At 44.8% G+C, this 24063-nt stretch overlaps 1 protein-coding gene across 1 annotated transcript in view; it reads right to left on the bottom strand.

Moving 5' to 3' along the window:
* Positions 1-781: 781 nt before the first annotated feature.
* LOC145355542 (NUAK family SNF1-like kinase 1) overlaps positions 782-24063 on the bottom strand; it is an 86652-nt gene continuing 63370 nt past the window's right edge. Inside the window, exons 5-7 of the mRNA XM_080207790.1 lie at positions 15764-15883; positions 7083-7215; positions 782-2688 (exon numbers count right to left, since the gene is read on the bottom strand). Of these exons, the coding sequence (XP_080063916.1) occupies positions 1592-2688; positions 7083-7215; positions 15764-15883 (1350 nt within the window). The 3' untranslated portion in view covers positions 782-1591. The remainder of the gene's footprint in view (positions 2689-7082; positions 7216-15763; positions 15884-24063) is intronic.

The following is a 24063-nucleotide window of genomic DNA, read 5'->3' as shown; positions in this document are numbered from 1 at the left end:
ATCCACGGGCCCAGGCAAGGAAAATGTTCTCAAAAATTGCTAGATTCTCATAAAAACTCAACTGGGTCAGTAATGTTTTCCAGTGAAGGGAAACTGCTGCCCATAGCCTGTATAATTCTAAATGTGACTCAAATCTCACACTCAGTAGCCTCACAGTCAGAGCGATAAACACTGTCTTCTGTCATTCACATCCTGAGAGCAAGTTTAAACAAGTGAACAGTCCAACAATGGGATACAACAGTGCTGTGGCAAGGATGTTTGCAATTTCTCACAGGCACGTAATGGGTGATTGTTTCATGTTTTATCTCTTTGTCACTGGATTGCGAGGGTTAATCAAATGGATCTCGGAGTTGTGATTGTCCCAGCAAGAATGTGATCAAGTGACTAGACACTCATAGTTTAAACAGGAGCTGAGGGAGAGAGAGAACCAAATTCTTGCTCTTTCTACCAAGTGAGTGAGAGCTAGTGATTTAGAATGTGTCAAAACCAAAAGCTGCAAACTCAGTAACACCTTTGAAAAACATCAAAATGGCTTTGCTCAGATTTAAACCTGCCTCACGAATATAAATGTTTCATCAGATCTTCAACAAAGAACTATTTTCCCAGATTTGTGACGCACATTTGCTTTTCGGCGTAAGAGAATTATACTAAACCCATTATCATTCCCAATTTAATGCAGTACAGGGAGTGGTCTTGTGATTAATTGACATTGTTTCTTTTGCAAAGGAAACAGACATTGCCTTTCATTTATAACTAGTTTAATGCACAGAAATCGGTAGCGACAGTTCTTGTGTTATTTGTTTTTCCTGGTCAATGATAACTGTAGAGACTGAGTATTTTCCCAGTGACATCCTATACATAAACATCCAAATTAAAGAGATCAGCCACTATAAACTTGGAATTAGGATTAAAGCGTTGGTATAGTTTTATCATTTCACACAATATATTACATCTGAGAACCAATAAATAAAAAACACATAAATACATAACATCACATTCACAGAAAAATTATCCAGTCAAGCTTGATAGGAATAATGAGATATTGATGAGATTCTGCACATGCTGATTATTAGTTTTAGTTTATCAATATACAAATGAAGTCCCTTTTTCATTCTCTCATCAATTAACATTTCTTTACCCGTCCACCAGGAGTTTCACCGTTTTCAAACCTTATTACAGCAGATAAAGTCAAATGATTTTCCAATCGATTGGGGTTTCAGCTCTTCTCAAAAGAGAGAACCTTTGTTACAAGAGGTTTCTACTAACCATATCCCAATAACTGGGAGTTGCTTTCAAGAGCATAATTCTGTCAGTTCAATTCTTGTCCAAACCTTGAAGCATTCCCCATCCCCTTTTCCTCACATAACTTATTATTCAGAATACTTCTGCGCCATCACCAGATTTTGCTTACATTGACAGACCTATTTGGTTTTCAGATCCTGTCATTGGCATTGATTTTCCTGCCTCCTTGTTCACACAGTCCATTCTGTGCATTGTGAGTGTCTCCACTGAGGGAATCTCCACTGAGAAACCAGTCCATTTACTAGCTCTGATGTTCAACCCTGCACTCAGCGTCTTTCACACATACTTTTCAGTCCAATTTGCTGCTTATTTCTAGAGCTTTCTTGTAAACCTGAGTGAAGTTGTCTATGTCTGTGAGCAGTGAGGAGCTGCTGTCCACCAGCTGTTGTTGGAAACACTTCATGTGACGAATCTGTGGGCGATTCCTTAGATCCTCAAAGTCGTTGAGTTGCAGCAGGTTTTCTGCAGACACACAGCTCCGAAGCAGCTTGTCCTCTGGTAAATAACGCAGGCGGAACAATTCTTTGGAAATGAGGTTGTCCTCATTTTTTTTAGTGGGTTTGTGGTCAACATCTTCAGCCCCCGTCATCTGCTCTGCAGATTCTGTAAACCCTGGTGATGAAGTGGCTGATTGAGTGTTAACATCACTGCCTGAAAACCTGCCAGTGTGTTTCAGAATTCCTCTCCTTTGAGATGCAGTCGAGCCAGGGCTGTGCAATTCTGCATCATGTCTAATAGAGGAGTTATTGCTGGTAGCACAGTCTGGCTGCAGGAACTCTGAGGATTCATTGTGTTCTGGTGAGGAGCAGTAACCAGACTCTCTCTGCTGTGTTTTTTTCAGGATTCCTCTCTTTGGCATCACCACAGTGTGTTCGTCAGCTTGTGTGGGCTGAGGAACTGCTTCAATCCTCCCACTGGCTCCAGCAGAGGGACCATCCCTGCTAGCGTCATGTTCCAACATTCCTGCCACAGCCCCTGTACTGTGAGAGCGATAGTCATTATTAATCTTCTTTAAAATTCCTTTAGGTCTTTTCAAAAAGCACTTGGCTGGAGTGTTAGTGGACACTCCTTCATACAGACTGCATGCAATGTCATTCCCTTTCTTGGATTTCTTCACAGATGTCTGGACTTCTGGCGCCCCCTCATATTTATAATGCTCGACTGGACATTTTACCTTTGATTCAGACTCTGAATGTAAACAACGTGAGTGATATTGCCAATCAATAAAATGAGCGCGTAGTGGAGAGTCGGAACTTCCAACTGAATCACAATCACACACACTCATTGGGTAACCCCAGTTCACCCACCAGTGATTAGCAACATCCTCAATGGTGGCTCGCCGTTCTGGATTCACCATCAACATCCACCTGATCAGGCCACGGGCATCTGTCACAGACAAGGGACAGATAATTACTTAGATCATTGCTCTAGTCTCATTGGTTACATGGTTTTCTGTTAATTGGTCACTGTGTTTGTCCCACTTCTGCATTCTGACATTCAGACAGTACAAACAGCCGCAGTCGCTTTACCCCTTTGATGTGTCAAAACTTCTATACTGAAATAAAGCCAAATTACTGCAGATGCTGAATCTGAAACAAAATCAGAAAATGCTGGAAAATCTCAGCAGATCTGACAGCATCTGTGGAGAGAGAATAAAGCCAATGTTTCGAGTCAGGATGACCCTTTGTCAGAGCTCTAAAATTCAAAAACTGATGTGTCAGAAACTCCTGTCTGGGGGTATATGTGTACAAGAAAGCTTCGAAAATACATAGCCGTATTCTACAATGGCTAAACCGATCTAGAGCATGGGAAGTAATACTATCTTAGAGAAAAGGCAAGAAATATATTGGGGATGTGGTAAATTAGTTGAGTGACTATAGGGAGGCAGCTACATGAATAAATTTATGTTCTGATTGTACTAGGAAGAGGTAGAAATGAACCCAAATGCCAGGACCACTCTGCTCTCTCAGACATTTCCACATGGGCTGTTCCTTCGAAATTACGTGTGCGCATGCGCGTGCGTGTGTATGTGTGTGTGTGGCCAGATAAAAAATTTTAAAGGCCATTCCATTTAAATGAATAGCTTGCAAACATCAAAAAAATTGATAGGAGGATGATCTCAGAAATGGGACATCATTGCAGGAGTCCCTGAGCCTAGTATTCGAGATCCAACTGAGGGATAGGATCTACAAATACTTGGATAGACAGGGACTTATTAGGGAGAGTCAACATGGCTTTGTGCGTGATAGGTCATGTTTAACCAATCTATTAGAGTTTTTCGAGGTGGTTACCAGGAAAGTGGATGAAGGGAAGGCAGTGGATGTTGTCTACATGGACTTCAGTAAGGCCTTTGACAAGGTCCCGCATGGGAGGTTAGTTAGGAAGGTTCAGTCGCTAGGTATACATGGAGAGGTAGTAAATTGGATTAGACATTGGCTCAATGGAAGAAGCCAGGGAGTGATAGTGGAGGATTGCTTCTCCGTGTGGAGGCCTGTGACTAGTGGTGTGCCACAGGGATCAGTACTGGCTCCATTGTTGTTTGTCATCTATATCAATGATCTGGATGGTAATGTGGTAAATTGGATCAGCAAATTTGCTGATGATACTGTGGTGGAGAAAAATCATAAAGATGGATACCTGGCATAAAGTAGCTGCCGGCACATGAAGGGTTAAAAGACATTAAGCAGGCACTGACTTTTAACGCAGAAGCTGTTTGAAATTTAAACCACAGGACAGACAGTTGTTTAAAATTAAACATACAGGGAATAAATACTGCAGGAAGCCAGGCATTTTAAAGGTAAAGACAGTCCTGGGACAGTGGGATCTGATAGAGAGATTAGCCACGAATGGGAACGGGAATACATAAATACAGGAAAACCAATTACTTTATGAATGGACCGAGACTAAGTCATTGATAAAGAGGAAATGTATCCATTCATGGAACAATGTGATATTAAAACGCTCATGTCTGTATCTGTCCAAAATGATGTGTTGACAATCGTTCACCTACTTGATTACAACAATGTGTTAATGATATCTGGTCCATCTGTTGTGTAAAAGGTATAAAGATGGACCACTCCTATTGTATCGTTGACAGAAGGTAGCTGCCCAGTACTGCGGAGTGCCAGTGCCTTTTCTCCACGAAGCTTCATTAAATCAAACTGTATTGTTGCACCCCCCAGTCTGACTCCAAAGTGATAATTTCCCACAACAAAACAAAGATTGGAGGTGTAGTAGACAGTGAGGAAGGTTTACAAAGACTGCAGAGGGATTTGGCTCAATTAGAAAAATGGGCTGAAAAATGGCAGATGGAGTTTAATGCGGACAAGTGTGAGGTATTGCACTTTGGAAGGACAAACCAAGGTAGAACATATAAGGTAAATGGTAGGACTCTGAAGAGTGTAGTAGAACAGAGGATTTGGAAATACAGACATATAATTCCCTAAAAGTGACATCACAGGTAGATAGGGTCGTAGAGAGTGCTTTTGGAACATTGGCCTTTATAAATCAAAGTATTGAGCATAAGAGTTGGAATGTTATGGTGAGGTTGTATAAGACATTGGTGAGGCCGAATTTAAAGTATTGTGTGCAGTTTTGGTCACCTAATTATAGGAAAGGTATTAATAAGGCTGAAAAAGTGCAGAGAAAGTTTACAAGGATGTTGCCAGGACTTGAGAAACTGCGTTACAGAGAAAGGTTGAATAGGTTAGGACTTTATTCCCTGGAGTGTAGAAGAATGAGGGGAGTTTTGATAGAGGTGTATAAAATTGTGATGGGTACAGATAGAGTGAATGCAAGCAGGCTTTTTCCACTGAGGCTAGGGGAGAAAAAAACTAGAGGACATGGGTTAAGGGTGAAGGGGAAAAGTTTAAAGGGAATATTGCAGGGGGTGGGGCTTCTTCACACAGAGAGTGGTGGGAGTGTGGAATGAGCTGCCAGATGAAGTGGTGAATGCGGGCTCACTTTTAACATTTAAGAAAATCTTGGACAGGTACATGGATGAGAGGGGTGTGGAGGGATATGGTCCAGGTGCAGGTCAGTGGGACTAGGCAGAAAAATGGCTCGGCACAGACAAGAAGGGCCAAAAGGCCTGTTTCTGTGCTGTAGTGTTCTATGGTTAACCATCTTTAGCTGCTTCATCGATGGTTGAGGGGAAAGGACGAAGGGGTGGGCTTGGGTAAGATGCGCTTTGGGAAAATCAGTGCACCTTGATAGCCTGAATGGCCTCCTTCTGCACTACAGGGATTCTGTGATCAATGAACTTCCCTTCATGATAAGGTCATAGATCGGGATGTTCGCTGATGTCTGCACAATGTTCAGCATCATTCCTCAGATACTGAAGCAGTCCAAATGCAGTAAGACCTGGACAATATCCAGGCTTGACAAGAGGCAAGAAACTTTCACGCCACACACAAGTGCCAGGCGATGACCATCAGCAACAAGAGAGACTCTGATCATCTCCCCTTGGCATCACCATCAAATCTCTCCTGATAAATATGCTTTTCCATTCTCAGTTCTTTAGGGATCCTGAGCTTGTGAAAGGATCAATGTAAATGCAACTTCTCCCCCTCTTATTTATCTTGCTAAACAAAATGAATAGGAAAAGAGAGCCCTTCACAGGGCTGAAGCTATCCCACACTGACCCCCTCTGTCATATGATACCCCCCCAATACTGACCCCCCATTCTTAAAACCCCCCCCATTCTGACTCTCCCCATACTGACCCCCCATTCTTAAACCCCCCCCATTCTGACTCCCCACATACTGACCCCCCATTCTGAAACCCCCCATTCCAACTTCCCACATACTGACCCCCCTCTCCCATACTGACACCCCCCCCATACTGACCCCCCATTCTGAAAGCCTCCATTTTGACTCCCCGCATTCCGAGCCCCCTCTCCCATACTGACATCCCCCCATATCGACTCCCCCATTCTGAAACTCCCCATTGTAATCCTCCCATGCTGACCCCCCGCCAAACCAACCCCCCTCTCCCATACCGACCCCCCCATACCTACTCCCCCCATACTGACTCTCCCCTCCCATACCACCTCCCATACTGACACCCTTATACCGACCCCCGCCACCAACCCTCCCCTTCCATACCGTCCCCCGTTCCAACCCACCTCCTGCACCCACCCCCCACTGCTGCGCCTACCCCCACTGCCACGTCCAACCCCGTCTGCCATGCCCACCACCCCTCTGCTGCGCCCACCCCCCCATTGCTGTGCCCATCCCCCCATTGCCGTGCCCACCCCCATATGCCACACCTACCTCCTCTGCCATACCCACCCCCTCTCCCTCTCCCATACTGACACTCACCAATACTGATCCACTCATTCTGACACTCCTCCATTCTGATCCCCACTTGGAAACCACCATTCCTCCAGTCTGAGCGCGTCCTGTTTGCCGGCCTCTGTTTCCAGGACACTGGAGGTGGGTTGGAACGGGGGCTTGGAATGGGGGACGGTATGGAAGGGGAGGGTTGGTGGCGGGGGTCGGTATAAGGGTGTCAGTATGGGAGGTGGTATGGGAGGGGAGAGTCACTCCCTCATTGTCGCTGCATTTTCCAAACCAATTTGGTAACTTACCTTCCAATCACTCTCTGACAAGCCACAGTCATCAATACTGCTCTCTGACTATCCACTCACCAGCTCAGGAACAGCATTAATTCTGTGGAATACAATTAGCTTTGCTGTCTGGATTTCTACATGTTCACTAATTTGAAGTCAAATTATAGGTTCTGACTTTAAGAGCATCTTCTTATCAAGCCCCTCATACCTGATGGTGGAGTGGGTTCACAATAATCCCCATTGCTGATCTGCTTGACGAGGTTTCTGTGGTCACAACCATCAAATGGCATTGTCCCATAAACCAGGGTGTAGAGCAGCACACCAAGGGCCCAGATGTCCACCTTTGGTAGGAATGGAGAGGAATATTCAACCTGCAGCAACGTATAGCAGACAGCGACAGCTTCCACACATACATAAACTCAAACAATCGTAGATTGAAAACCCTGTGGTACTGAAGATTTGTCATAGAGATTTACAGCATGGAAATAGGCCTTTCAGCCCAACTTGTCCATGTCGCCCAGTTTTTACCACTAAGCTATTCCCAGTTGCCTGTGTTTGGCCCATATCCCTCTATACTGATCCTACTCTTTACTCTTTCATCTTACTCCCGGGATTTTTTTTCTAAACTGGGAGAGTAAAACCAGAAGTAGGCCCCAGTGACCCCTGGGAAGGTTTTTTTTCCCCTTTGAAAAGGACTTACCTTAGAGGGTTCGACCTCATTGTTTCCAGAGGAGCGGTTGGAGTGGAGATTCAGTGTAGAGAACTTGTAGGTAAGAGGGATTTTTACCTTACTTTTCTCGGAGGTTTTTTTCTAAACTGGGAGTGTAAAACTGGGAGTGGGCCCCAGTGACACCTGGGAAGGTTTTTTTTTCCCTTTAAAAGGTACTGTTGTAACTGTCTAAATGCTTTTTAAAAGACAAAATTGTAACCGGCTCTGCTACTGCCTCTGGCAGTTCGTTGCAGACATTCATCACCCTCTGTGTAACCCTTTTGTATTTCTCTCCTCCCACCTTAAACCTATGCCATCTAGTTTTAGACTCCCCTCCCATTGGGATAAAATGTTGACTATCTAGCTGATCTGTGCCTTATTATTTTATAGATTTCGGCAAAATCACCCCTAAGTCTCCTATACTCCGGGGAAGAGAGACCTAAACTATCCAACCTCTCCTTATCACTCAAATCATCAAGTCCCGGTAGAATCCTAATAAGTCTTTTCTGCACTCTTTCTAGTTTAATAATATCCTTTCTATAATAGGTAATCAGAACTGTACACAGTATTCCAAGTGTGGCCTCACCAATGTCTTGCATAACTTCAACAAGATATTCCAACATCCTGTATTCAATGTTCTGACTGATGAAACCAAGCATGCCGAATGCCTTCTTCACCACCCTGTCCACCTGTGACTCCACTAATAAGAAGCTATGAACCTGTACCCCTAGTTCTCTTTGTTTTATAACTCTCCCTAACACTCTGCATCAACTGAGTAAGTCCTATCCTTGATCGATCTACCAAAATGTATCACATCGCATCATCTGCAAACTTACTAACCAGGCCTTCTAAATTCTCATCCAAATCATTAAAATAAATGACAGATTTGTGGATCCAGCACCGATCCTTGAGGCACACCGCTGGTCATAGGCCTCCAGTTTGAAAAACAACCTCTACAACCACCCTCTGTCATCAAGTCAATTTTGTATCCAATTGGCTACCTTATAAATCCCATGAGATTTAATCTTATGCAACAATATACTATTTGTGATCTGTAATTATGCACAGATATGACCAGTGGAGTTCCTAGCTTGCTATCTGGTTTGTAATGGTGCTTTCAAATTGAGCTGAGTTCGCCCAATCAATACTGACCTATCCCGTACAAACTCTGCAGTGCGCTTCCTCCCAGCATCAGGATGCCTGAGTCTGATACTAGATTCTTAATGTACAGTTTTACAATTTAGAGTTTTGGGGGTATGGCTTAATCATGTTTATTATAGAAACTGACAGAGAAGGGTTCTTCCCTAAATGCCCACTCATATAGAACATAGAACATAGAACATTACAGCGCGGAACAGGCCCTTCGGCCCACAGGCAGGGCATTCCAGTCCCTCACCACCCTCTGGGTAAAGAACCTGCCCCTGACATCCGTCCTATAACTACCCCCCCTTAATTTAAAGCCATGCCCCCTCGTGCTAGATTTCTCCATCCGAGGAAACAGGCTATCACCATCCACCCTATCTAAACCTCTAATCATCTTATATGTTTCTATAAGATCCCCTCTTAGCCGCCTTCTTTCCAGTGAAAACAACCCCAAATCCCTCAGTCTCTCCTCATAGGACCTCCCCTGCATACCAGGCAACATCCTGTTAAACCTCCTCTGCACCCTCTCCAAAGCCTCCACATCCTTCCTGTAATGTGGGGACCAGAACTGCACACAGTACTCCAAGTGCGGCCGCACCAGAGTTGTGTACAGTTGCAACATGACGCTGCGACTCCTAAATTCAATCCCCCTACCAATAAACGCCAAGACACCGTACGCCTTCTTAACAACCTTATCTACTTGATTCCCAACTCTCAGGGATCTATGTACACATACACCTAGATCCCTCTGCTCCTCCACTCTATTCAAAGTCCTCCCGTTAGCCCTATACTCAACACATCTGTTATTCCTACCGAAATGGATTACCTCACACTTCTCCGCATTAAACTCCATCCGCCACCTCGCGGCCCAGCTCTGCAACCTGTCCAAGTCACCCTGCAAACTTCGACACCCTTCCTCACAATCTACCACACCTCCGACTTTGGTGTCATCAGCAAACTTACTAATCCACCCAACTATACCCTCATCCAGATCATTAATAAAGATTACAAACAGCAGTGGCCCCAAAACAGATCCCTGAGGCACACCACTCGTAACCGCACTCCATGATGAATAATTACCATCAACCACCACCCTCTGTCTCCTATCTGCTAACCAATTCCTGATCCAAGTACCTAAATTACCACCAATCCCATACATCTGCATTTTCTGCAGAAGCATACCATGGTGAACCTTATCAAACGCCTTACTAAAATCCATATATACCACATCTACTGCCTTACCCCTATCCACCTCTTTGGTCACCTTCTCAAAGAACTCAATAAGGTTAGTAAGGCACGACCTTCCCGCTACAAAATATGACACTAATATCTTTCTGAAGTCAAATCTCAAGGATAATTTTACTATCGTTGTGATTGCGACAACTCCAGGCAGTGTTTCCCTGCTGAAAATCCCAGGATTGCTTTCCATTCACACTGGTTGCTCAGTTTCTCACTCAGTCCAGGACAACAGAAGAGAAGTAGAAATCCTCACTGCTGCTAATCAACACAATCCTTTTCTTTATCATGATGTTAGAAGTGACTGAGTTACAGTAACTTCTGTCCCATTCCTGGCAGATGGTGAAATCTGAATTTACTGAAAATCTAAAGTCTATTGACGACCATGAAACCATTGTCAATTTTGTAAAAGCCCATCTGAATCACTAGTGTTCCTGAGGGTAGAAAATCTGCCATCTTTATCTGGCCTGACCTTCATGTGACTCCAGACACATAGCAATGTAGTTGACCCTTAACTGCCCTCTGAAGTGGCCGTAAATCACTCAGTTCAAGGGGCAATTAGGAATAGGCAATAAATGCTGACCCAGCCAGTGACACCCACATCCCCTGAATTAATCAATTAAATTATTCATATGGTGCCTGTAACATTGACTAGACAGGCCTTCCAGCAATATTTCAAAACTAATTGTGAAGAAATAAAAGAATGACCAAGGATAGTAGTGGGAACTTGTACATGGAGTCAGAAGAGATAGGTGAGGTGTTGAATGAATACTTTTCTTCAGTGTTCACTAAGGAGAGGGGCCATGTATTTGAGGAGGAGAATGTGATACAGGCTGATAGGATGGAGGAGGTAGATGTTCTGACGGAAGATGTATTAACAATTTTGAAAAACGTGAGGGTGAATCAGTCCCCTGGGCCAGATGGGATACATCCTAGGATTTTTTGGGAAGCAAGGGATGAGATTGCAGAGCCTTTAGCTTTGATCTTTGGGTTCTCACTGTCCATGGGGATAGTGCCAGAGGACTGGAGAATGGCAAATGTTGTTCCTCTCTTCAAGAAAGGAAATGGGAATGACCCTGGTAATTATAGGCCAGTTAGTCTTACTTCAGTGGTTGGTAAGTTAATGGAAAGTGTCCTGACACTTTATGACCATTTGCAAAGATTCAGTTTAATCCAGGATAGTCAGCGCAGTTTCATAAGGGTAAGTCCTGCCTCACAAATTTGATTGAATTCTTTGAGGAGGTAACTAAATGTGTGGATGAAGGTAGAGCAGCTGATGTTGTATACATGGATTTTAGTAAGGCGTTTGATAAGATTCCCCATGATAGGCTCATGAAGAAGAGAAGGTGGTGTGGGATAGAAGGAAATTTGGCCAATTGGATAAGTAACTGGCTGTCTCATAGAAAATAGAGGGTGGTGATGGAGGGAAAATTTTGAGACTGGAGACCAGTTACCTGTGGAGTACCGCAGGGGTCAGTGCTGGGTCCTTTGCTTTTTGTGATTTTTATCAATGACTTGGAAGAAGGGGCTGAAGGATGGGTTAGTAAATTTGCTGATGACACCAAGATTGGTAGAGTAGTGGATGAAGTGGAGGGCTCTTGTAGGCTGCAAAGAGACATTGATAGGATGCAGAGCTGGGCCGAGAAGTGGTGGATGGAGTTTAACCCTGATGAGTACGAGGTGATTCATTTTGGTAGAACAAACTTGAATGCAGATTACAGGGTCAACGGCAGGGTCCTAAAGAATGTGGAGGAACAGAGAGATCTTGGGGTTCATATCACAGATCTTTGGAGGTTGTCACTCAAGTGGATAGAGCTGTGAAGAAGGCTTATAGGGTTAGGGTTTATTAACAGGGGGTTTGAGTTTAAGAGCCATGGGGTTATGCTGCAACTATACCGGACGTTGGTGAGACCACATCTGGAATATTGTGTTCAGTTCTGGTCACCTCATTATAAGAAGGATGTGGAAGCGTTGGAGAGAGTGCAGAGGAGATTTACCAGGATGCTGCCTGGTTTGGAGGGTAGGTCTTATGAGGAAAGGTTGAGGGAGCTGGGGCTTTTCTCTTTGGAGCGGAGGAGGGTGAGAGGCGACTTAATAGAGGTTTATAAGATGATGAGAGGGATTGGTAGAGTGGACATGCAGAGACTATTTCCTCAGGTGGATGTAGTTGTTACTAGGGGGCATAACTATAAGGTTCATGGTGGGAGATATAGGAGGGATGTCTGAAGTAGATTCTTTACTCAGAGTGGTTGGGGTGTGGAACGCAGTGCCTGCTGTGATAGTGGAGTCGGATATTTTAGGAACTTTCAAACGGTTATTGGATAGGCACATGGAGCACTCCAGAATGATAGGGAGTGGGATAGCTTGATCTTGGGATTGATCATAGCTCGGCACAACATTGAGGGCCGAAGGGCCTGTACTGTGCTGTAATGTTCTATGTTCTATCCCAAAATTATTACTAAATGGCCCTTAAATCAACTGACTGAGAATTTAGAAAAAACCCTGAAGAAAAATCATATGGACTGAGAATATGAACTCTGTTTCTCTCTCCAACAGAGTTTTTCAGTTTTTACTTTAATTAAAAATAAGCAACCGCCGATAAATTAGAAATGCTCCATCATTATTCTGGTCAGGATAGTCACACACCAGGAGGTAACGTGTTGATTTCTTTGCCAAAGCAAATGCTGTAGTCCTGGCAATCCAAAGATGATGTGGAGATGCCAGCATTGGACTGAGGTAAGCACAGTGAGACGTCTCACGACACCAGGTTGAAGTCCAACAGGTTTATTTGGTAGCACAAGCTTTCAGAGTGTCGCCCCTTCTTCAGGTGAATCACCTGGTGTTGTGAGACTTCCAATCCAAAGATGTACAGGTTAAGTGGATTGGCCATGCTAAATTGCCACTTAGTGTCCCAAGATATGTAGATTAGGGGAATTAGTGGGGTAAATGCGTGGAGTTACAATGATAGGTAGGGTGCTCTTTCAGAAAGTTGGTGCAGACTCAATGGGGTGAATTGCCTCCTTCTGCACTGTAGGGATTCTATAATTAGCTCAGTAATACAATGGTCGATTATTCAGCCAATGGCACTAACCTAGTAATACAGTGGTTATCTCTACAGTCTGCAGCACTAAACCAGTGATACACTGGTTATACCTACTGCAACTGACATTAACCCAGTAATACACTAGTTAATTATCCAGCCTCTGACATTAACTTGGAAAGAAGCCTCACAACACCAGGTTAAAGTCCAACAGGTTTATTTGGTCAGGAATGCCACTAGCTTTTGGGGCTTTGCCCCTTCATCAGGTGAGTGGGGAGTTCTGATCACAAACAGGGCATATAAAGACACACACTCAGTTTACGGAATACTGATTAGAGTATGAGTCTTTACAGCTAATCATAATGGTGCAGACAATGTGAGTGGAGAGAGCATTAAGCTGTGTATTGTCTCCAGACAGGATGATAAATGAGATGTTGCAAGTGCAGGCAATCATGGGGGTTACAGATAGTGTGACATGATGATCCTGGTTGAGGCCATCCTCAAGTGTGCAGAACTTGGCTATCAGTTTCTGCTCAGTGACTGCGCCATTGTATGTCGTGAGTATGTCAGAACATTTAAAGGGTCTCACTGGTGTGAACTCACTGGTGTTCCTACAAGCTGGATGTTGATATAAATTTCTTTGAGCATTGAGAGCAGCTGAACGGTTTCTCCTCAGTATGAATTCACTCGTGTCTCAGCAGTTCCTGCAACCTTTTAAAGCTGTTCCCACAATCGGAGCATTTAAAGGGTCTCTCATTAGTATGAGTGACTTTGTGGTACAGCAGCTTGGAAAAGTAAGTGAATCCCATACCACACACACAGCAGGTGAATGGCCACTCCTTAGTGTGACTGTGTCGATGAATTTCCAGCTGTGATGGGAATCTGAATCCCTTTCCACAGTCCCCATATTTGCATGACAATAGCTGACAATAGTGGCCACTTTAGGACTTGAACAGCAGGTTAGGTGTAAAGATTCGCATTCTAATTAGTAATCTCTAAACTGTCTGTGCTTTATATGCTCTGTCCGAGGCCAGAACTCTCCATTCACCTGACGAAGAGGGAGTCCCCTCAAAAGCTTGTGAGTTTACTATCAAATAAATCGGTTGGACTAAAACCTGGTGTTGTCAGACTTTTTACTGTGTTTACCGCAGTCCAACGCCGGCACATCCACATCATAGTTTGCTGCGGACAGTGGTCCGTTTGAGGTTGTGCGGTTGTTTGAAGGCAAGAGGTGGGGGTGTGGGGATGGCCTTGGCAAGATGCTCGTCTTCATCAATGATATGTTGAAGGCTTCAGAGAAAATGTCGTAGCTTCTCCGCTCCGGGGAAGTACTGGACGACAAAGGGTACTCTGTCCATTGTGTCCCGTGTTTGTCTTCTGAGAAAGTTGGTGCGGTTTTTCGCTATGGCGCGTTGGAATGGTCGATCCATGAGTCGCGTGCCATATCCTATTCTTATGAGGACACCTTTCAGCGTCTAGAGGTGTCTGTTGCAGTCCTCGTCATCTGAGCAGATCCTGTGTATACGGAGGGCTTGTCCGTGGGGGATGGCTTCTTTAACATGTTTAGGGTGGAAGCTGGAGAAGTGGAGCATCGTGAGGTTATCTATGGGCTTGCGGTACAGTGAGGTGACTGTCCTTAATGGAGATGCATGTGTCGAAGAATGCAACCGATTCCGGAGAATAGTCCACGGTGAGTCTTTTGGTGGGATGGAACTTGTTGATGTCATCATAAAGTTTTTTCAGTGATTGTTCACCATGAGTCCAAAGGAAGAAAATGTCATTGATGTATCTAGTGTATAGCATCAGTTGAAGTTCCTGTGTGGTGAAGAAGTCTTGTTCGAACCTGTGCACGAAGATGTTGGCATATTGAGGTGCGAATTTTTCCCCATGGCTGTTCCGTGTGTCTGGATGAAGAACTGGTTGTTGAAGATGAAGACATTGTGGTCCAGAATGAGTTGTAAAATTGCATCTGGAAACTGGCAGTTGTCCACATTAAGTACTGAGGGAGTTGCAGCAATGCCATCATCGTGGGGGATGCTGGTGTAGAGCGCCGAGACATCCATTGTGACAAGGAGTGTCCCTGGTTCAACTGCTCCATGTGTGCTGAGTTTCTGTAGGAAGTCCATAGTGTCGTGACAAAAGCTGGGGGTTCTTCGTACAATGGGTTTCAGGATGCCCTCCACATAGCCGGAGAGGTTCTCGCGCAGGGTCCCATTGCCCGATACGATGGGACGGCTGGGTGTGTTTGCCTTGTGTATCTTTGGGAGGCAGTAGAGATCTCCAACGTGGGTAGTACGTGGGATGAGAGCACAGAGGGTGCTCTGAAAGTCCGGATCAAAGGTCTTGATCAGAGTGTTGAATTGACGGGTTCTTTAAGACTTGATTAACTGTAAAGACTCGCATTCTAATCAGTATTCTGTAAATTGAGTGTGTGCCTTTATATGCCCTGTTTGTGATCCCAGAACTCCCCACTCACCTGACGAAGCGGCAAAGCCCCAAAAGCTAGTGGCGATTGCTACCAAATAAACCTGGTGGACTTTAACCTAGTTTTGTCAGACTTCTTACTGTGTTTACCCCAGTCCAACGCTGGCATCTCCACATCATGATTAACTCGGAAATACATTGGTTAATTCTCCAGTCTTTGACATTAACCCAGTAGTGCACTAGTTAATGACATTAACCTGATAATGTATTGGTTAACTCCCCAGTTTTTGACACTAACCTGGTAGTGTATTGGTTAACTCCTGTGTTTGACACTAACCTCTGGCCCATGATAGGGACGGCCATTGACAATTTCTGGTGAAGCATATAATGGGCTTCCACAGAACGTTTGCAAAAAACTGTCCTTCTGGTAGAGACTGGAGAGTCCAAAGTCTGCAATCTGTGAAAGAATGACATTGCAGGCAGCAAGATTTTAATAAATACCAATCACCTGTTAAACCTCTAATATAACTGCACACCATGGAGACCTCTCTTACAGCCAGGACACATCACCAAGCTGTTATATTTCAGAAACTCCAAAATGTTTTATGAAATCCACCTAGATCATACATTTTGCAATTTGAAGTGAGATGTCTCACTTCAGGTAGGATTCAAATGACCCACTAGGGAGCTTTACCAAAGTTTATTTAAGAATGCAGTTAACATGTATAGAAAGAAAATTAGCAATAACTTTTACCAATTACAAACAAGAAAAAAATTATATTGTATAAATCTTAACAACTAAATAACATTCCAACAAACAAATCCCATAAACCCTTGCCACAGGTTCAGTACAGAAAATACAAATGCTCACATGATGTAGAACTTAGTCCTTTGGTTGGATGCTGCAGTTCTCTTGAAACACATACAGATAAGCTTGAAGTCAGAACAACTTCCCAAAACACCACGGAGAGACAGAGACACTTTTGTTACTGGCTAGCAAACGACCAACAGCAGAATTTTCACTCCAGCAAGGCAAGAAGGCCTGTTTCCATCCAGCCAGCAAAATTTACAAGACCAGGGAGAAAGAAAACCTGCCTGCCACTTGACAATCAGAACAGCTTCTGACTCTAAACCCAAAACTGAAAGTGAATCTTTGGATTCTTCTGGGGAGGAGCCACCTGATTTTGACTTGTCAATCAATCTTCTCCCTCACAATGCAGGATCATAAAAAAAAATCCCAGAAAGTACCTGAAGCCCCGGGTAAAAACCACTGAAACATCAATAAAAGGACCGTTAGCAGACAGCTCGGCAACAATTAAACAACCCAAGGCTGCTTAACTGCAGCGACCGTGATTTTTAAAAAATTCTTAAAGGTACACTAGTGTCACAAAGTGGTGTAAAACAAGCATTGCAGGGTGATCGTTGAGGGTGTTGGAGGGGGAATTATAGGGACTAAGGGTTTTGGAAGGTGTATTGCAGGAGGCAGAGCAGATATTGAGATCCCTACATTCAGAGAGAGCAGGTATTGAGATCCTACAGCCAGAGAGAGCACTGAGATCCCTACAATCAGAAAGAGAAGATATTGATATCCCTACAGTCAGAAAGAACAGGTATTGAGATCCCTGTAGTCAGAGAGAGCAGGTGTTGAGATCCTACAGCCAGACAGAGCAGGTATTGACATCCAACGGTCAGAGAGCACAGATATTGAGATTCTACAGTCAGAGAGAGCAGAAGCATCTCTGCAACTTACCCAGAGGACCTTTTCTAAATATTGATTGAGGTATTGGTACAGAAAAGGGTAAAAAGGGGGAGATTGTTATGAAATGTATTCTAGAAACTTCATTAACAGTATGTTCTTGGTCCAATGAGAAGGGAGGCATTGCTGGATCTGGTGCTGGAGATGAGGTGCACCAAGTATGTCACTTGGGAAGGAGTGATCATTGTATCCTAAGGTTTGGATTAGAAATGAAAAAGAACAAGGCACAACCCAACATTGAAACTAGAAGAACTTCAATGGGATGAGAGGTGATCCAGCAAGGATAAAATGGAATCACAAAGTGACAGGAAAAAACAGAAAAAAGGGTGATCTTTAAAGGGGAAATGTTTCAGGCACAGACTAGATACATTCAAACAATGGTAAAAGCTAGAGGAACCAAAGCCAGTGCTCCTTGGATGATGAGGGAGACAGAGGATATGATGAAACAGAAAGAGGTTGATGCATATCAAGTGAATTCTTCATGTGAAAGTCAGACCAAATACAATACATTGAGAACTGAAGTAAAGAGTAAGACTGACAGAAGTCACAATATTAGAGAGAATGGCAGTTAAAATTAGGTTACAATAGGTTAGAGGGATGAGTGGGTAAAATATGTAGGGATAAGGGGGTAGGGCCTGAGTGGGATTGTGGTCAGTGCAGACTCGATGGGCTGAATGGCCTCTTTCAGTACTGTAGGGATTCTTTGATTCTATGATTCTAAAAAGGAACTCAAAAATCTTCTACCAGCATCGTAAAGTGGTTAGAAGAGGGGGTAACCTCTAGCTCATAGCTACGTACCAGGTCGAGGTCATGGTACATCTAAAGTTGTTCTGGAATCTGGAAATATTCAATTTTATATCTGAAATATATGGAAAATGAAATTGATGTTATCGAACAGGAAGATTAAGAATTGCACTCAGTCAGAACAGCACATGAAAGTTGAGAGTAATCGAGCTGAAGATATAACTCCACAATAGAAATTAAAACTGGAGACTCACATCTTTCTTTGATAGAGCTGTAGCAATGTCTGTTATCTCAATAAGTCGCTTACACAAAACTGGTACAAAACTAACTATTTATTCTAATAAGTGTTAGTCTGGAGCATAATGATCTTTCCTGTGCATTCAGAAATGGTCCGTATGAAAGCAGTAGCAAGAAACTATTTTTGGTATTCAAAGGTAGATAGAAATGTTAAAGAATTGATGAAAAATCATAGTGTGTTTCAGAATGAGAAATGATCCATTCAAGGTTAATTTTATTCCAGAGTCAAATACAAGAAAACTGTGGGAACAAGTACATGACAATTTCTCTGAAGGTGGAAAGGAAAGAGGATCTTGTTTTGGTCAACAGCTATAGCATGTGGATAAGTGGTGAATCTATCTCAACAAGTGCCAAAACTACTGAGGTTTTGAGAAGTTGGTTTTCAATTTATGGGCTGCTAGAACTATCAATGATTCATTGTTAACATCAATATTGCTGAGTAAAAATGGAGTCAAATTCACTAATAACAAAATATCAAGCAGATTGGGAAGAGGTCTTTGTAGATGTATTTACTCAGTAAAAAGCTAGGCAGTAATTTTCCTGCTTCTCTTTCATACAGTCTTGATAATTTTCCGCTTTTTTACAGAATAACCTCAAAGCCTATGATAAGTTGCTCACCTTGCAAGTTATGTTTAAATACACTCCTCAGACAAAAGGTTAGTTTCCTTAACCCTGACATCAGTAGCAAATTTAGAAAAGCAAGACAATATGAAGACAAGTCATGATACACCAGGCATGAAATTTAGAGATTCCATTGCTGGTCAGAAGGTCACCTTGAGAAACCACTGAGGAGATGAGAAGTATGTGATTGGAGTTGTAAAGAGATTGGGAACACTCGCATATCTAGTTAAGATTTGACACTTTGTCAGTGTCATGCAGCTCTTTTGCTTGAAAGAGAAAATCTGATAAAGACAGAGTGTGATAAACTTCCCAGGGTCCAAATTCCATATACAGTCCAAAGTGAAAGTCAAAGAGAAGATAAAAAGTTCAGGTTTGACACAGAGACGTTGAGAGAACAAGGTCGAGTTAATGGAAACGGAAGGAGTTACCCAGACAGAAAGTGAAAGAAGCCGGACTGATTAATTGCAAGTAAGAACATAGAACAGTACAGGCCCTTCGGCCCTCGATGCTGTGCTGAGCTATGACCAAACCCAAGATCAAGCTATCCCACTCCCTATCATTCTGGGGTGCTCCATGTGCCTATCCAATAACCACTTGAAAGTTCTTAAAGTGTCCGACTCCACTATCACAGCAAAAGGGAGGAAGAAGAAATAAGTTGCTCTTTTCATCATTTCTGTTAAATGGTGATATTTTTGTTAAAGACATACTGGTGTTGGAAAAAACATTTTTTAGAATAGATATTGGCAATATCAGTCATATTTGCTTTGGTTGCAATTACAGTAAAAACAAATATATAATCAAAGCAGCTAAATTTTCAGGTTATGTCAGTATTAGTTTTGCCATATTGTAGGTTGGAAAATGATTTGCATGTATTATTTTACATCTTGATGAATAAGTTATGTTTTTTGAAGTGGGGAGAGAATGAACTGAAGATTATCCTCTGCTTCCCTCTCTCTTTGGGGAAAGTGGAAATGCAGTTTTCAATAATGACTGCCTGCAGTTGAACGCATCTCAGCATTACTCAGATCATAGAACATAGAACATTACAGCGCAGAACAGGCCCTTCGGCCCACGATGTTGCGCTGACCAGTTAAAAAACAATGACCCTCTAACCTAAACCTATCCCTTTTCATCCATAAACCTATCCACGAATCTCTTAAATGCCCCCAAACTAGGCGCATTTACAACTGCAGCAGGCAGGGCATTCCAATTCCTCACCACCCTCTGGGTAAAGAACTTACCCCTGACATCCGTCCTATAACTACCACCCCTTAATTTAAAGCCATGCCCCCTCGTGCTAGCTTTCTCCATCCGAGGAAAAATAAAAAATAAAAAAGATCAATAGATGACAAACTGATTGTTGTTCTACAAGAGGGTCAAAGGTTTTGGGGAAAGGCAGGAAATGGACTTAAGGCCACAATCAGATCAACCATCATTGTATCAAATGGCGAAGCAGACTTGACCGGCCAAACAGCCGACTCTTCTTCCCAATTCTCATGTTGTCACGTGTGCAGTATGAGGGAATGAGGGATCCTATCTACAAAGGATTAAGGAAATAAGACAGTCAGAGACTTGGGCTTTCTGTCAATGGAGGAATGTGGCATCATTTGTGTGCAATCCTGAACTTTTATTTTAAGTCACAGTTGCAGAGTTGCATAATGACTTTGAAGGTGGATTAAGTAAACAGACTGGTTGAATATTATTAAACCTCAGTATCCTTTACAGAGTGGGACTACAGTCCTTAAAATTACCAGTGCAGAAGAAATGAGTATTTATATTGCCTCTCCCTCTGCTCCCGAGAACCTGCCAATTCATATTTCAACAGCCATTAAACCCGTCAAAATCTTCCAAAGAAAATTACATGAATTCATGTTCATGAAAACACTTCCCTCTGAGTTTTCCGAGCAACGTTTCATCTCATGTTAAGGTGCAGACTGAAACGGCAGTGCTTCACTGTCAGAGGTGCTGCTTTTCAAATGAAGTTAAACCAAAGTTCAATTTGTCTTCTCATATGGATGCAAAAACCTCCCAGCAACTGTTAAAAGAGGCAGGAATTTATCTTCAGGGTCCTGGTGATTCCTCTCAACAAATGCCATTGAAACAGATGAGGTGGATGTTACCTTATTGCTGTTTCTGGCGCTTCCTCTGCACGTCTTGGGCAGAATGTTTCCAATGTATCTCTGAGACTCCGTACTGATGTATCTCACGGAGGCTCCGTACCGATGTATCTCACCAAGACTCCGTACCGATGTATCTGACCGAGGCTCTGTACCGATGTATCTGACCGAGACTCCGTACCGATGTATCTGACCGAAACTCCGTACCGATGTATCTCACCGAGACTCCGTACCGATGTATCTGACCGAGACTCCGTACCGATGTATCTGACCGATGCTCCGTACCGATGTATCTGACCGAGACTCCGTACCGATGTATCTGACCGAGACTCCGTACCGATGTATCTGACCGAGACTCCGTACCGATGTATCTGACCGAGACTCCGTACCGATGTATCTGACCGAGGCTCGGTACCGATGTATCTGACCGAGACTCCGTACCGATGTATCTGACCGAGACTCCGTACCGATGTATCTGACCGAGACTCCGTACCGATGTATCTGACCGAGACTCCGTACCGATGTATCTGACCGAGACTCCGTACCGATGTATCTGACCGAGGCTCCGTACCGGTGTATCTGACCGAGACTCCGTACCGATGTATCTGACCGAGGCTCCGTACCGATGTATCTGACCGAGACTCCGTACCGATGTATCTGACCGAGGCTCCGTACCGATGTATCTGACCGAGGCCCCGTACCGATGTATCTGACCGAGGCTCCGTACCGACGTATCTGACCGAGGCTCCGTACCGACGTATCTGACCGAGACTCCGTACCGACGTATCTGACCGAGGCTCCGTACCGACGTATCTGACCGAGGCTCCGTACCGACGTATCTGACCGAGACTCCGTACCGACGTATCTGACCGAGACTCCGTACCGACGTATCTGACCGAGACTCCGTACCGACGTATATGACCGAGACTCCGTACCGACGTATCTGACCGAGACTCCGTACCGACGTATCTGACCGAGACTCCGTACCGACGTATCTGACCGAGACTCCGTACCGACGTATCTGACCGAGACTCCGTACCGACGTATCTGACCGAGACTCCGTACCGACGTATCTGACCGAGACTCCGTACCGACGTATCTGACCGAGACTCCGTACCGACGTATCTGACCGAGACTCCGTACCGACGTATCTGACCGAGACTCCGTACCGACGTATCTGACCGAGACTCCGTACCGACGTATCTGACCGAGACTCCGTACCGACGTATCTGACCGAGACTCCGTACCGACGTATCTGACCGAGACTCCGTACCGACGTATCTGACCGAGACTCCGTACCGACGTATCTGACCGAGACTCCGTACCGACGTATCTGACCGAGACTCCGTACCGACGTATCTGACCGAGACTCCGTACCGATGTATCTGACCGAGGCTCCGTACCGATGTATCTGACCGAGGCTCCGTACCGACGTATCTGACCGAGACTCCGTACCGACGTATCTGACCGAGACTCCGTACCGATGTATCTGACCGAGACTCCGTACCGATGTATCTGACCGAGGCTCCGTACCGACGTATCTGACCGAGGCTCCGTACCGACGTATCTGACCGAGACTCCGTACCGACGTATCTGACCGAGACTCCGTACCGACGTATCTGACGGGACTCCGTACCGATGTATCTCACCGAGACTCGGTACCGATGTATCTGACCGAGACTCCGTACCGACGTATCTGACCGAGACTCCGTACCGACGTTCCGGACCGAGACTCCGTACCGGTGTATCTGACCGAGACTCCGTACCAATGTATCTGACCGAGACTCCGTACCGATGTATCTGACCGAGACTCCGTACCGATGTATCTGACCGAGAGTCCGTACCGATGTATCTGACCGAGACTCCGTACCGATGTATCTGACCGAGACTCCGTACCGATGTATCTGACCGAGACTCCGTACCGATATATCTCACCGAGACTCCGTACCGATGTATCTGACCGAGACTCCGTACCGACGTATCTGACCGAGACTCCGTACCGATGTATCTGACCGAGACTCCGTACCGACGTATCTGACCGAGACTCTGTACCGACGTATCTGACCGAGACTCCGTACCGATGTATCTGACCGAGACTCCGTACCGATGTATCTGACCGAGACTCCGTACCGACGTTCCGGACCGAGACTCCGTACCGGTGTATCTGACCGAGACTCCGTACCGATGTATCTGACCGAGACTCCGTACCGACGTATCTGACCGAGGCTCCGTACCGATGTATCTGACCGAGACTCCGTACCGATGTATCTGACCGAGACTCCGTACCGATGTATCTGACCGAGGCTCCGTACCGATGTATCTGACCGAGGCTCCGTACCGATGTATCTCACCGAGACTCCGTACCGACGTATCTGACCGAGACTCCGTACCGACGTATCTGACCGAGACTCCGTACCGACGTATCTGACCGAGACTCGGTACCGACGTATCTGACCGAGACTCGGTACCGACGTATCTGACCGAGACTCCGTACCGACGTATCTCACCGAGACTCCGTACCGACGTATCTCACCAAGACTCCGTACCGACGTATCTCACCGAGACTCCGTACCGACGTATCTGACCGAGACTCCGTACCGATGTATCTGACCGAGACTCCGTACCGATGTATCTGACCGAGAGTCCGTACCGATGTATCTGACCGAGACTCCGTACCGATGTATCTGACCGAGACTCCGTACCGATGTATCTGACCGAGACTCCGTACCGATATATCTCACCGAGACTCCGTACCGATGTATCTGACCGAGACTCCGTACCGATGTATCTGACCGAGACTCCGTACCGATGTATCTGACCGAGACTCCGTACCGACGTATCTGACCGAGACTCCGTACCGACGTATCTGACCGAGACTCCGTACCGATGTATCTGACCGAGACTCCGTACCGACGTATCTGACCGAGACTCCGTACCGACGTTCCGGACCGAGACTCCGTACCGGTGTATCTGACCGAGACTCCGTACCGATGTATCTGACCGAGACTCCGTACCGACGTATCTGACCGAGGCTCCGTACCGATGTATCTGACCGAGACTCCGTACCGATGTATCTGACCGAGACTCCGTACCGATGTATCT

Source organism: Carcharhinus amblyrhynchos, chromosome 19 (genome assembly GCF_965287045.1).
Source record: "Carcharhinus amblyrhynchos chromosome 19, sCarAmb.v2.hapA, whole genome shotgun sequence".
In the NCBI taxonomy this organism is placed as follows: Eukaryota; Metazoa; Chordata; class Chondrichthyes; order Carcharhiniformes; family Carcharhinidae; genus Carcharhinus; species Carcharhinus amblyrhynchos.
The sequence above is the reverse complement of the archived record's forward strand: the minus strand, read 5'-3'. Positions and strand labels throughout refer to the sequence as shown.